At 44.0% G+C, this 15,331-nt stretch overlaps 1 protein-coding gene across 3 annotated transcripts in view; it reads right to left on the minus strand.

Moving 5' to 3' along the window:
* VAMP7 (vesicle associated membrane protein 7) overlaps nucleotides 1–15,331 on the minus strand; it is a 108,194-nt gene that overhangs the window by 25,708 nt on the left and 67,155 nt on the right. For all 3 annotated transcript variants that reach the window (XM_029606632.1, XM_029606630.1, XM_029606631.1), the window contains exons 2-3: nucleotides 13,803–13,957; nucleotides 2,105–2,162 (exon numbers count right to left, since the gene is read on the minus strand). In XM_029606632.1, the coding sequence (XP_029462492.1) occupies nucleotides 2,105–2,162; nucleotides 13,803–13,948 (204 nt within the window). In that variant the 5' untranslated portion in view covers nucleotides 13,949–13,957. The remainder of the gene's footprint in view (nucleotides 1–2,104; nucleotides 2,163–13,802; nucleotides 13,958–15,331) is intronic.

Consider the following 15,331-nt stretch of genomic DNA (forward strand, 5'->3'; position numbering starts at 1 on the left):
CCGCTGTGAGCACAGGGTTTACGTATGCGCCCGGCACAGTGAAGCGCGTGGCTGTGCGCCCAGTGCCCTTGTGCGCGTCACTGTGCGCACGGCACTTATGTGTGCGCACAAGTGATTTTGTGCGCACTGCTCGCCTCTGTGCGCACAGATCGAATTGGCGGAACAGGGCGGCGATCAAATGAAAATGGCGACGGCGACCACGTGAGCAATATGGCTACCACCTCAGAGGGTGTCCACGTGGGAGGACCCTCGTATCGGACCGGGGTCTAGCCCTGATAGGGCTGATCAACCCAGTAGCACTGACACCGGCTGGCGATCTGTGCGGCTATTCGAGCCTCGGAGACCGGAGACTTTTAGGAAGTTTTCTACCTTACCTTGTCTCGGCGTTTCCTGGTCTCATCCCGGGCGGTCTCTGGCTGCGGGGGGAGAGGGAAAGGTACCTTCACCGCCGCGCTTGAAGTTGCACCTGCTGCTTCTCAGCCGCGCCCGTTGCCGGGGGCTAAGTCCACGCCGGGAGCCGGCTGCCGGACCAAGGCCTACCTCTGAGGGATCGCGGAAATCACCTCAGGAATCTCGACTGGGGGAGGGACCCGTAGGTATCACCGCAGGAGAGCGGGGCTCATCTGTAGAGGTAAGTTTTCTACTTTGTTTGGGATTTCTTTGGTTAGAATACTCTTAACGCTGAGCAAGCGTGTATAGAGTCCTGAACTGCTATGGAGACGGAAAATACTGAAGAGCAGGGCTTCTTGCAGGAGTATATGTACTAGGGCTGACATCAGATTGAAATCTGATCCGTCTCCAACTATCAGAAGCACACTATACCCACTGGTCCTGAGTCCATCTGCTACACCCCAGGAAAATAGGGATTAATACCAACTCGTAAAAGAAAAAAAAAATTAGTAAGATGTGTAGCATTTTAAGAAAACAAATCTGTTATTTTTAATGTGTTTCAAATTAAACAATTATGCATCACGGAATAGCACAATCATTAAACAAACCAAAGCAATAAGGCAAATAATAAAATGGTCCAGTTCAAAAGTTTGCATACCCTTAGTTCTTAATATCAATGATGGCTTGCAGTCTTTTGTGATAGTTATGAATGAGGCCCTTTATTTTCTCATGTGATAAAAGCTGCCCATTTCCTCTTGGCAAAAAGGCTCCAGATCCTGTAAATTCTTTGGTTGTCAAACATGAACGGCATGTTTGAGTTCTCAATGGAGTGGTTTGAATGGCTCAATGATGTTGACATCAGGAGACTGTGATGGTCACTCCAGAACCTTCACTTTCTTCTGCTGCAGCCTCTGAAGTGTCGACTTGGCCTTATGTTTCAGATCAGTCATGTTGGAAAGCCCAAGTGAGCCCCATGCGCAGCTTCCTGGCTGATGAATGCAAATTCTCCTCCAGTAACTTTCCCAATAAGATGATGCATTCATCCTGCCATCAATTTTGACTAATTTCCCTGTGCTGCTATAGCTCCTCACCTCAGGTTCTTTACCTACCAGTAAAGCCTCCAAATGTCCAGGATCCATAAAAAAAATCTCTGTTTCCCTCATATGATACTAAACACTTACGGGGAAAGTTTAGGAATAGAGATGCCCCAATCTGGTTTGAAAGCTAGAAAACTTTCCTCCTAGCTTGGATTTCCTTAGAAAGACTTGTACCCTCTGGCCACTGACTAAATCATCTTTATATGTAACATATTGTTGAAGAAAAACATCTTTATCAGAGTCTAATGCAAATGTTACAATAAATGTAACCTTAGTTTAGATATTTCATAAGAAGATTGAAGAAAAATATAAATCTGAACTGGAGAAGGGAACCAACAAATTTGAGGCTCCCTCCTAGTCATTGAGATTCCTTTTCTTCTCAGGAATATAATAGGAATTTGACAAGAAAACAGATGTAAACTGCAGCACATCTGAACAGGACATTTGCCTTTAAGTATGAGGAGGGAGTGAGTTGATATATTTTGCAAGTGCAAATCAAACAACGTGAAACGATTTACATGAATACCAAGTCCATAGTGCACATAGGAATCCATATAAATAAATACACAATACATAAAACAAGCACAGGGCATGGCAGTGTTAACCAAAATACTTACATCATCCGTGACACAGAGGTAAATGATTCTGTCTTGGCAGATATAATGAAACAAATAACTGGAGGAGAAACAAGATACAGCATTAGAGAGAAAAGTTTTACCTCGCTTCATGTTTGCTTTTTCGCTTGGCCAGAGATCCACTAATACAGAAAATGGCTGCAGAAAGAGAAATCCACTTTAGCTGTTAAAAACTTGGAAAGGAGCCTGGCATACGGTCCCTTCTGTTTTAGTTCTGGATGTAATCCCAGCAGACGGCACAACGGGAGTTGGGGGTAGCCTTCTTAGCAGTTTCTATTCTAATTTTAAAATTATTTCTGCATTACATTTTCCCCAATTTATCTTACAGACAACTTTATGCCAGGTGTGGTTAATAGCTGCTTTATACAAACATCATCACATCAGTATTTGGCAATGGCATCAACGTCCTAAAATTTACACTGTGGCTTCTTCCCCTCCCCCCTTATTTAAGCAGCTTCACTGCTTAAATAAGGGGGGAGGGGAAGAAGCTGCAAATATTAATTTTACAGAGAGATGGTGGCTGCAGAGGAGAATGGGAAATAGATAAAATTAAATGTTAGTCCTGGGGGAATTCTGTGCTACTGCGGAGTGCAGAATTGCCATTTTCTGAGAATGGAGGAGGCCCTGGTGTGCTGCGACCGGAGCCCGTCCCGCTCGCAGCGAAGATGAGGGCCCCAGCATGCTGCGAGCAGAGCCCATCTCACTCACAGCAAAGAGGAAGCGTGTAGAAGGGGTGTGTGAGTGTGAGAGAGAGAGAGAGACTGGGAGGGTGAAAGCATGTGTGAGGGTGCATGATTGTGGGTGCCCGAGAGAGGGAGCCTATGTGAGGAGATTGTGACAGTTTGTATATGTGTGAGAGATTGGGAGCTGGTGTGTGTGAAAAAGGGATTGTGTGTATGTGAGGGTGCTTGTTTGTTTGTGAGAGACAGCCTGTGTAAAGGGGTGTGTGAGAGAGAGAGACACATAGGGAGCCTGTATGAGGGTGTATGCATGAGAAAGAAAAGGAGCATGTGTGGGTGTGTATGCAAGATAGAGAGGGACCCTGTATGAGGGGATGTATATGTGCAAGAGAGAGGGAGCATGTATGAGGATGTGAGTGTGAAAGAGTGGAGGAGCCTGTATGCACACTAGAGAGAGAGAGCCTGTGTATGAGAAACAGAGAACGAGGGACAGAGGAAGCCTGTGTGAGGGGCAGTACTGAGAGAGGGGTCAAACTCTGGGAGTGGAGAAAGAGTGGAAAGGGTTGAGCTTAGAGGTGGAGGGGAAAGAAACTGGCAAGTGGAGGAGTTGGGGCCTGAGAAGGCAAAGTGGCCAGGGGAGTAGGGAGAGAGGCTGGAAGACACTCTTACAATGAACTTCTAGGGAAATTCTGCTCAAAATATTTAAAAATCTTTAAGTAATAACTTTTTTTCTGTATTACATTTTAAATTAAATTAATTACTTAAAGACTGTCATGTATAGTGTGTTATTTTGACCAATATAAAGTATGCAGAATTTTAAGGTTTTGTGTGCAGAATTCCCTGAGGAGTAAAATGTGGAGCTGCAATTAATTGAAGGAAGGATTCTCAGGAGACTTCTACTCCCTCTCAGCTCTGCCTCAACAGCTGGTCGTGGGGCCGTAGTGGCCATAGGGCTTCTCCCAAAGAATTTAAGCACCAAAGATCGTACCCCATCTTGACCACCAACTGTGGCTTTACTCTATTCCCTCTCTCAAGATGAGACCCCAATTGGAGGGGGACAGCATTTTTGTTTTTACATAAATAAAGGGATGATCAGCACTCTGGGAGAAGCCATACTGGTGCAAACCTTGGCAATGAGCAGCCTGCAGGATACCCAACAGTCAGGCCTGGATGACCCAGAGAGGCAATTGGACCAGCAAGCAAAGCAGCCCTGGTGGGAGCTCTAGCCCAGGGTTGTGAATTTTCCTTTGGGTTTCCAATCTTTTATGATACTTAAGCAATACTGTAGAAGGACTGTTGGAAAAGTTTTGTCTTTTTGCAATGGGGCAGACAGCTAGCAAGGTGTGGGAAAACATGAGTAGCTAGACGAAAGATCTAGAGTCTGGCAGCTAAGATGTAATTCAAGCATTTGGATCGCAAAAACCCAAAGGAGAGGTACAATATAGGGTGCAAAACTATTCTATGCTTGAAATCAGAGTGGGATCTAGGGGTAATCATATCTGATGATCTTAAGGTAGCCAAACAATTGGATAAGTTGCCGTCAAAAGCCAGAAAGATGCTTGGTGCATAAGGAAAGGAACGGTCTACAGATAAAGCAGGCGATATTGCCCCGTACAAGACCCTAGTGAGACCTCATTTGTAATACTGTTTATAATTCTGGAAACCGCACTTTCAAAAAGCCCGTCCTGCCACGGCCCAAAGAGAGGCCTCAGCTACGGCAACAGAGCTCATCAAGCCATGGCCCGAAGAAAGGACTGCGCAACCGCAGCAGAGCCCATCCTGCCGTGGCCTAAGGAGAAGCCAGCACGACTGAGGCCCTCTCCTTCCCACCACCCATCCTGCAGGAGCAGCTGGTAGCAGTGGCCATCTTCCACCTCCCTTCTGGCATTGAGGAGTGGTGCTGCCATCCCACAGCGGCCAAAGACAAGGCCAGAAAAAAGGGGGAGGCCTGAAAGCCCTGTGTGTGTATGCTTGTATATGAGAGAGAGAAAGTCTGGGTATCTTTTTGAGTGTGTGAGAGAGTGTGAGAGTGTGTGTGTGTGTGAGTGTGTGAGCCTGCATGTGTACAAAAGAGCCTGCGCATGTCAGAACCTGAGTCTAATCGAGAGCGAGAAAGCCTGCATGTGTCAGAGCCTGTGTGTGTATGAAAGAGCGACAGAGCCTGTATTTATTTATTTGTGTTTTTTCTTGACCGACCATCAGAGATATCATGCCGGTTTACATGTAACAGGTATAAAAAACAAAGCAGGAAGAGAGCAGTTACAAAAAAAAAAAAGTTATCAGAGAACTGGGAGGTGCAGAGTTAGTTGCACGAGGGAGCGATAAAAGGCATGAATATGAGTAGCAAACTTATATACATAATATGAGTCTCAAAGTTAATATGTGATACGGTAGTGCAAATATCCAATATCTCTTACAAAGTGTGGACAGGTTAACAGCGTTGTAAAATTTCTAACAAATGGATGCTGGGAGGCAGCACAGGGGGTAAAGACAAAAGTTGTACAAACAGGCGAACCTATCAGGTTGAAAGGAGGAAGATAGGGGGAGGAAGCTGCAGGGCTCTTTAGGGGGAAGGGAGAAGGTTGACAGAAGGATTTCGATTGAGCGGATATATATGCGAGACTGCGTATGTGTGACAGAATGAGAGAGCCTGCCTGTGTGTATGTGAGAGCGAGAAAGACTCGGTGTGTGTGTACGCGAGCCTGTGTATATGACAGCATATATGTAAGTGAGCAAGAGCCTGTGTGTGTGACAGCATGTGTGTGTGTTGGTGGGAGAGAAAGGATAAAGATTGTAAAGTCCCCCCTCTTCCAATCCACAACAATCTGTGGATGACTTGAAAGCCAAAGATCCCAGGTTTGGAGACCTGGAGATTTTTAATCCTATTTTAAATTGTTGGGTGTTATTCCATGTGTCTGCTGCTTGAAATATTTGGTGTTTGGGAAATATTAGAACAAGATTGTGAGTTATTTTAATTACTGGTTATTCGTTGGCTGTTGCTTGCTTGACATATTTATTCTTTTTATTAGTAAGATTTTAAATTTGAATGATGTCTCATATCTCTTGATTTTATTGTTTAATGTTTGATGAAGAATGATGTTTTTGTTTTTCCATCATTGCACTGCATAGTAGTTAGGCTTGCTGTGGTTTCCACAGCATGTGTGTGAGCGAGAGTAAGTGAGGCATTTAGCATGTGTGTGAGTGAGAGAGAACAAGCGAGCCAATGTCCATGTGTGTGAACAAGAGGACTATTTAAACCAGTGAGCATACGTGTGAGCCAGAGTTTGTAAGCCAGTCAGCATGTGTGTGAGAGAGAATATAAGGAGTTTGTATGAGAATGAGCATATATGTTAGAAAGTGTGTATGTAAGGGAGAGAGGAGAAAGTCTGTGCATACCTCCTATCCCTGACTAATCCATGACAATCTCAGGGTGGCTGGAATCTAAAGTTCCCAGATATGGAGAGTAAGGGAATTGTTTTAGCCTTAGTTTTAGTTATTGGGTGTTATTTGATGCAATATTTTATTGATTGGAAAATTTAAAAAATAAACAATGTTATATAGTTTTAATCATTGAATGTTCTATTCATCAGCTGCTTTGAAATATTTATTCTTTTTATGAGTATGGTTTCACTATTATGGTTATAATAATTTATATATTTGATTTTATTGTTTGATGTGGAATGGTGATGTTTCTGTTTTTCCATTGTTGCACTGCATATGGAGTCTGTCTTATTATGGTTTGCAATTCAGTTTGCATGTTTCTAGTTAACCTTTATTGTCTCTTTATTCTGTATTTGGTGAAGGTCTGTGTTCCACATGTGTGACTGAGTTGAGGTATTTTGCTAAGGTATAGTTTCAGTGTAGGGATCTATAACAGGTACCGCACTAGGAGTCTGTCAACATTTAGATGGCGAAGAAGGCACGAGTCTTCCGAGTCCTTATGTTCATCTGGAGTTGGTAGTGAGATGGTTTGGTTCAAGGAAACCATTTTTGGTAGGAAGGAGGGGACGGTGCGCAGCTATATGGTTCCAGACATGAACCTAAGGAACAGTTCCTGACAGGATAGTGCCTGTAGTTCGGAGATGCGACAAGCTGAACATATTGCCACCAGGAACACCATCTTCAATGTTAAGAGGTGTAGTGTCAGACCGCATGGTGGTCTGAAGGAAGCCCCAGCTAGGAAATCTAATACTAGATTGAGATTCCACAGAGGCACCGGCCACTTTAAGGGTGGTCAGAGTTGTTTAACCCCTTTCAGGAAGCGGAACAAATCCGGATAGGTTGATAGCCAGATACCATCCATTTTGGCTCTGAAGCAGGACAGTGTGGCTACTTGGATCTTGAGTCACCACCTTCTTCATACCGACCTGTAGGAACTCCAGAATCATGGGAATCTTGGCTGTCCGCGGTCCTCGCACCAGGCTTTGAATACTCTCCAGATCCGCATGTATGACAGGGATGTGGAGAACTTATGCGCTCGTAGCAGGGTGTCAATCACAGCCTTTGTTGAGTAACCACGCTTCTTCAGGCGAGTCCTCTCAAGGGCCAGACCGTAAGAGAGAATTGAGACAGATCTTCGTGGAGAATCGGGCCCTGCTGAAGAAGGTCCCTGTGTGGAGGTAGGCACAGAGGGTTCCCCACAAGGAGTCTTTGCATGTCTGGGTACCATGGTCATCAAGCCAATCCGGGGCTACTAGTAGAACTAATTCCCTGTGATGTTCTATCTTTTTTCAATCTTTTTTTTTTTTTCTATCTTTTTTCAATGAAGAAATAAATGGACTCTGAGTCATTAAGGTTAAAACACCGTCTAAGTTTTTAACTTGTACTTTCTATGGTAAAATTTCTTTTACCGGCCTATCTTCCTTCCAGCTTGTTGCAAGCTTCCAAGTTCTCTCCCCTTGTTGATTGTAATTTTTGACTTATTCCTACTTATTGTTATCTTTCGTTTACGTGGATTTGTTACTCTTGTTGTTTTTCCCTTTTGTTAATCTGTAAACCGATCCGATATGGTAATTTACTATGAAGGTCGGTATAAAAAACTGTTAAATAAATAAATAAATAAAATCTTGCAGATGACCTTGCCCAGTAGTGGCCATGGGGGGGAAGGTGTACAGTAAGGCTTCCCCTGGCCAAGTTTGGATGAGAGCTTCGATCCCTTGGGAGTGTGGCTCTCGTCTGTGGCTGAAGAACCTGGGGACTTGGACACTGAGACGGGTGGCCAGTAGATCCATGGCTGGGAGGCCCCAGCGATTTACTATCAGTTGGAAGGCTGTGGTCGACAGCATCCATTCTCCCGGGTCCAGGCTCTCTCTGCTGAGGAAGTCTGCTGAGACGTTGTCTTTTCCTGCGATGTGGGAGGCCGAGATCCCTTGTAGGTTTATCTCTGCCTATGCCATGAGAGAGTCTATCTCCAGAGACACTTGCTGGCTCCTGGTTCCTCCCTGGCGGTTGATGTAAGCAACAGTTGTCGTGTTGTCCGACATTACTCGAATTGCTTTGCCTCGGAGTCTGTGGCTGAATCGCAGGCACGCTAGTCTGACTGCTCAAGCTTCCAGGCGGTTTATGTTCCATTCTGCCTCTTCCTTCTTGTTCCATTGTCCCTGGGCTATCAGTTCCTGACAGTGATCTCCCCACCCTCACAGGCTCGCATCAGTGGTGAGCAAGGTCCAGTTCGGTGGGGATAGCTTACTCCTCTGCTTAGGTGGTCTTCCTGTAGCCACCACTGGAGCTGAGAACATGCCTCTGCTGGTAGTTGGAGGCAAATTGAGTAGTTCTGGGACAGTGGGTTCCATTGTGACAGTAAGGAGCGCTGGAGCGATCGCATATGGGCCCTTGCCCATGGGACAACCTCCAGGGTTGATGCCATGAGCCCGAGGACTTGAAGATAGTCCCATACCTTGGGGTATGCATTGGTCATCAATCATAATTGTTCCATCAGCTTCCTTCTCCTCGGAGAATGGAGGAAGACTTTGTTCTGTTTGGTGTTGAAACGGGCCCCCAGGTACTCTAGAGATTAAGAGGGCTGCAGACTGCTCTTGCCCGTGTTCACGAACCAACCGAGTTCCTGCAGTAGGATCTGACTCTGCTTGTCACCTGCCGACTCTCTTCCGAAGACTTTGCCCTGATCAGCCAGTCGTCCAGGTAAGAGTGTACCAAGATCCCTTCCTTCCTCAGTGTTGCCACCATGACCACCATGACTTTGGTGAAGGTTCTGGGGGCGGTTGCTAGGCCAAAGGATAGCGCTCGGAACTGGTAATGGTGACCCAGTATCGCAAAGCGAAGGAAGCACTGGTGATCCTGATGGACTAGGATGTGAAGGTAGGCTTCGGAAAGGTCCAGGGAGTTTAAGAACTCTCCCAGTTGTACTGCCATTATTACGGAGCGAAGACTTTCCCTGCGGAAATGTAGTACCCGCAGATTACGATTGACGTTCCTGAGATTCAAGTTGGGCCGGAATGATCCTTCCTTCTTGGGAATGATAAAATAGATGGAATAGCGCCCCGTATTTTGTTGGGGCATGGGAACCGGAGTTATTGCCTTCAGACTGAGTAACCTTGTTAGAGTGGTTTCTACTGCCAGTTTCTTGGTGTGGGAGTGGCAGGGTGACAAATTTGTCTCGAGGAATGCTGCAGAACTCCAGGGAGTAACCTTCTCAAATGATGTTTAGTACCCATTTGTCCGATGTTATCTCGACCCATCTTTGGTAGAAGAGGGCAAGTCGACCCCCTATCTCCTCTTCCTGTGGATGGGTCGGCCCATTCTCATTGTGGAGCACGGCTGGAGCCTAGGAAACAGCAGTTTATGGATTTTTCCTTTAGGAACTTATCCAAACCTTTTTTAAACCCAGTTTCATTAACTGCTGTAACCACATCCTCTGGCAATTAATTCCAGAGCTTAACTATGCACTGAGTAAAAGAATTTTCTTTGATTTGTTTTAAATGAGCTACTTGCTTACTTCATGGAGTGCCCCTGGTCTTCCTTTTATCTGAGAGCATGAATAACTGATTTACATTAACTTGTTCATGTCCTTTCATTATTTCGTAGACTATCATATCCCCCCCTCAGTCGTATCTTATCCAAACTGAACATCCTTAACTTTTTTTTCAGCTTTTCCTCATAAGGCAACCGTTCCATGCCCCATATCATTTTGGTCGCCCTTATGTGCACTTTCTCCAGTGCAGCTATATCCTTTTTGAGATGCGGTGACCAGAATTTCACACAGTATTCAAGCTGCGGTCTCACCATGCAGTGATACAGAGGCATTATGACATCCTCTGTTTTATTTGCCATTCTTTTCCTACCTGCAACTGTTTCAAGAACCAGACTGGGAATCCAGGAAATATCTCTGTAAGAAATATAAACAGATGTGTAGGGGATCCAACCAATTTGCATGGATGGAATGGAGACTGCAGCTCTACTTGCCCCAGGTCTAGAATATGCTCAACTTCTTAGTTATCTAGGAAAGATGAAGTTTATTTTGGAGACATTTTGGCTCAATTTTGCCGGGTTCCAGGGTTGACTTGGCTTGCTTTTGGGTGCTGTTGACATGTGCTGCAGGGAAAGTGCAAAAAGGCGTCAGATACTCCATGGGCCGGTTTTGAAAAAAAATCCCCCGGCTATTTTCCTGCAATCCACCCCTGATAGTGGATGCATATAACAGTCTCCTAATGGAAGTAAAGGAGACAGGGACAGTATTTGAATTCAAGAAAGCATGGGACAAACACAGGGGATCTCTGAAGGACTGGCAGGGATTGTAGAGCTGAACAGTTGTATGGTTGGGCAGACTAGACAGGCCGTATGGTCTTTTTCTGCCATCGTGTTTCTAAGTTTCTATTAACCAAAGTACTATGAACTCTGCTCCAGCTCAGTCAAGCATTTAATATGATGTCAATCTCTCTTGCTTTTAAAGCTCTGGATTACTGCTCTCGTTGGCCTTGCTGCTGGATGCCTGGCATTAGAGCAGCTTGGTTGTACAGGGAAAAGAGAAACGCAAGTTTCTCTACCTTTCCATCCCTCGTCTGAATATTCTGAAGAACTAAGAATCTGAGTATAAACAGGTCTTCCTGCTAAAATGTAACCTACCTTTTAATTATTTTTTATTTAGATTTTTTTTATATTCCGTTTTCACACTTTTTTCAGCACTTCAAAGTGGATTAAATTCAGGTACTTGTAGGTATTTCCCTATCCCCAGAGGGCTTACAATCTAAGTTTGTACCTGAGGCAACAGAGGGTAAAGTGACTTGCCCAAGGTCACAAGGAGTGAGAGTGGGACTTGAACCCTGGTCTCCTAGTTGATAGCCTGCTACTCGAACCACTAAGCTACTATGCCTCCTCCCTAGTACCTGCTATGAGTTCTAACCATTAATATATAATCAACAGAACATCATCTATAGCTTGGAAACCATTTTTTTTTAGTTGTGAGACCAGACCTCATATTATGTGAGAGAACTTTTTGTTGTGTGTTCAGATTTATGAGTTTTAACCAAGCAACCTGATTCTCCTTAAATCTAGTCCACATACACCAAACTTTGCTGATTTATAGCTCACTAAGAAGTCAAGGTAATGGTCCATATGTTAAAACCATGCTGATAATTCAGTGCAGTTTCTTAACGCATGAGCGAAAAAAAGTTTTCATCTCCTGCTACAGTAAGCTAATATTATGCTAATATGTTGGGAGTTAAAACTGTGCTAATAGAAAAATGTATGCACAGTTAAAATGTGCGCTAATCTTTTGCATAAGCTGCGCGCACATTTTAACAGGAAAAAAGGATCAGTCACACAGTTCATGTTTTATATGCATAAAACATGAACTGTGTACAAATTCACACATACAGGCAAAAAAATAAAGGACTCTCACTGAACAAGGATTGGTCCCTTCCGTGAAGAGACCAATCAACGATGAGTGAATAAATTAATTTTAAATGCCGGGACAGCCAAAAGCTGTACCGGCACCGACGGCAACCCAGCGAGTGAAGGTCCTCTCCTCCTCCCACTGAGGTTCCCTGCAACCTTTTAGGAGAGAGGGGAGAGGGAAGAGATTGGAATAAGGAGCATTTCAAAGTTTAACTTTTGGATGTGGCAAGGCCCAGGACTGGCTTTATATATTTGTTTTTTAAATGGGTGGGAGGAAGGAGGATCACTGGCTCAGCCTGTTTGTTTTTTTTGTTTTTTGTTTGTTTTTTTAACTTCAGTGGGGGTGGATGGGAAAGGGATCACTTGTTCTGACTGGCTATGAAACTTTGCTTCAACCCTAGAGGTGAAGTAGTTTTAACTTCCTATGGACTTCACTGGGAAGTCAATGGAATTTAAAATCAGCCAACTAAGAGTCAATTTTAAAAAACAAAATGGAGCAGGGCAGAATAGGGCATGACTCTCTCCCTCCCCATCCTCAACCACAGTTTTAAATAAATATATAGATTTTTAAATCACTGGTGGGAGATGGGGAGGGAGGGGACTCGTGCCCTGGCTCTGTCCCGCTCCATTTTTTTTTTTTTTTATTTGCTCTTTAGGTGGTTAATTTTAACTTTCCATTGGCTTCCCAATGAATTCAATGGGAAGGCAAAAAAACTTTACTTCGCCCGCAGGGCTGAAGCAAAGTTTCATTGTTAAACAGGAAGTAGAAAAGTGCAGTAATTTCTAGCGCCCCTTCTGACATTAGCATGCACTGGCATGTTGAGTGTGCTAAAATTAGCTCACTCCCTTACTAACTGTTAGCGCTAAAATCATGGTTTACACTGGAGGTAACTTGAGCACACAAAAAACAAGCGATAAAAGGGAAATAATCAGCTGCGCTATGCTTAGCGCAGTTTATTACATCAGGCCAGGCCCGGATTTAAGGCGAAGGCAACACAGGAGACTTCCTGGGGTGCCAAATATCCAGAGCCGAAGAGGATTCTGCTTCTGTTCGTTGTAGGGCCACGTCCGAGCCGTGGTACTCTGCCTATGGGTGCCAAAATTGGAAGTCCAGCTCTGCATCAGGCCCTCCAACAGCTGTTGCGAGGACTGTGGCTTTTCCCCTGAATGTGATGAGCAATCAGTCACATAGACCAAAAAAAAAAAGGGCACATTAAGAGAGAAAATATGAAAAGAGGAACAAGGACCAAGAGAGAGATAAAGGTAAAGGAACATTTTGTCCTGTAAAATATTTCTGGTTACCACCATATTTATGGTTTTTGTAATCTATCTGGTTTTGACAAAAGGAGCAGCCCACCAGGAAACCTTAGGAGGAGCAAAAACATGCCAACGACAGTGTGTGAATAGTGGAGATGGGCTGAAGAATCGTAGCCTCAAAATCTAATGAGATGTAGTACAAGAGCATCATGGGATGGTTTGCACACATTTTGATACCCTGTAGACAGAATTAACATTATTATAAGCATCTACTTTATGTCTAGGTACATCTGTCCTCTTCACAAGAGGCGAGCTGTCGACAGTTCTCCATCATGCTGTTCCAGTCCATGCACCACACCCCCACCACACACAAATAGTTTAATCTTCAACAGAGACCCTATTTAGGGAAGAGAGAACCTCCCAGGGAAATGGGGCACTCTTACAAGCCAAGAGCAGCAGCTGAATTGTGATCAGGAGGAAAGTTCAAACGGCAACAGCAGCATTTCCAATATTACAGTACAGGACGAGGGGGACCACAAAAGATGCTTATGTCCCCCCTTCCCCTTCCCCGCCCCCCAACACCCAATCAGAGAGAATGATAGATTCACCGACGACCGGCAGTGCAGTGGTTAAAAGCAGAGAGATGCAAACCCCCCCAGATCCATTCCCTTCCTCCACCACCACTCACTGCGTGGCCTTAAACAGATCACGCCTGCCTTCCTCCCATACTCCACGGACAGGAAACTTCACAGCCGTGCCAGTGCAAGCACACGACTATTCTTGTACAATGCCAAGTACACAGACAGACACACCATTTCAAGAATACAGATGATTAGGGCTGTACTTGCAGTGCTGTCACAGAAGGGTTGGGGAAGTGCAAGATCACTCACTTTCCATGGGAATAGGTGAGTTTGTTGTTCTCAGAAGGTATCTTGGCTAAGATCTGTTCGGTCACCTCCAGAAAGTTTCCCCCGCACCAGGCATGTTTAGCAAGGATAGTGGTGCCTCTGGCAACAACGGCAAACAGGATGGCCATGATTTCCCTCTGTCAAAAGCAAGAAGAGAAAGGCACAATCAAAAGTCTGCAGTGCAGCGCTGCACAAAAATGAACTCTTTCGGGGAACATTATCCTTTGGATCTCTCTACAAATTTTACAAGAGGATACAAACAGTCACCTGATTACATAAAAGAGAAACGTGCTTTTATTTTCACTTACATTTAATATTTTCTCTGTACTTACTCTGCTCCTTATGCAGATACCATGACAAAGAGAGATGTCAACCTCTAAAGACCACTTCACACCTGGTACATAATGTCATTTGGGACAATCTTACCAACATGGCATCCCCACAGAACAGCATCCAAAGCTAGAAACATAAAAAGTACAATTTTCCAAATTCACAGAGGGTGATTACTACCATTTTCTGGGAATTTATGGGTAAAATCTGATTTTGTTGCTTCCTACCCACAGGAATTTGGGATATTTGTTAGCCACTCCCCTCTCTATATCCTCTCTTACATCTGGACCTTGCACCCAATAATTGAAATAGCGTAATAGTTTAGCAAGTATAAGAATGCAGCTGTTGTGCAGACACTGGAAGACATTACAATTTGGTATGTCATATACAGTCTCAAAAATTATGTTGTTGTTAGGTAACTAGTTCAGGGCCTCCCCAACCTGTCCTTGTGACCCTACACAGTCAGATAGCCAATATACATATATATATGTATATTGCCATCTGACTGTGTAGGGTCACAAGGACAGGTTGTGTATATATATATATATATAGAATATATGCATATTCTATATATCTCTATATCTCTATATCTATCTATATACATACACACACACAATATATATATAGAATATGCATGGCATTGATCTGCATTCACTAAGTCATATTCATTGCAGATATCCTGAAAACCCAACCAACTGTGGGGTTACCAGAACAAGTTTGGGAAGATCTGGCCTAGCATAATTTCCATTTCAGCAAGAAATAAAAAATTGTTTTCTGGCTGTGATATATTTTTTTTTTGGACAAAATATATTTCGTATTAATGTATGCTGGGAGGGAAGTGAAATCTCAAAAAACTGAAAATACTCCATTTTACCAAAAACAAAGAAACAAAATAAGACGTTTGCTGCTTTCTGGATAGCAAAGCTTCAAGAATTAGTTCTGTCCATGCATCTAACTATACTAGGATAATGTTTCCATCCCATGCACACTGATTCACAGGCAAGAGGGGTTCTGGAAAATTCTTTAATTTGTTTTTTTTGTTGTTGGTTTTTTTTTTAAACAGGAGGGTTAATCCTCCTACTTTGGCCATGGCTATAACATAATTGTGTCCCTAATGGGTTTAGGAGACAGAGTGTGGACCCTACCATATTGCACAGCTTCTCAAGCAAGAAAGGCCCAAC

This window comes from Rhinatrema bivittatum, chromosome 6 (assembly GCF_901001135.1).
Source record: "Rhinatrema bivittatum chromosome 6, aRhiBiv1.1, whole genome shotgun sequence".
Classification (NCBI taxonomy): domain Eukaryota; kingdom Metazoa; phylum Chordata; class Amphibia; order Gymnophiona; family Rhinatrematidae; genus Rhinatrema; species Rhinatrema bivittatum.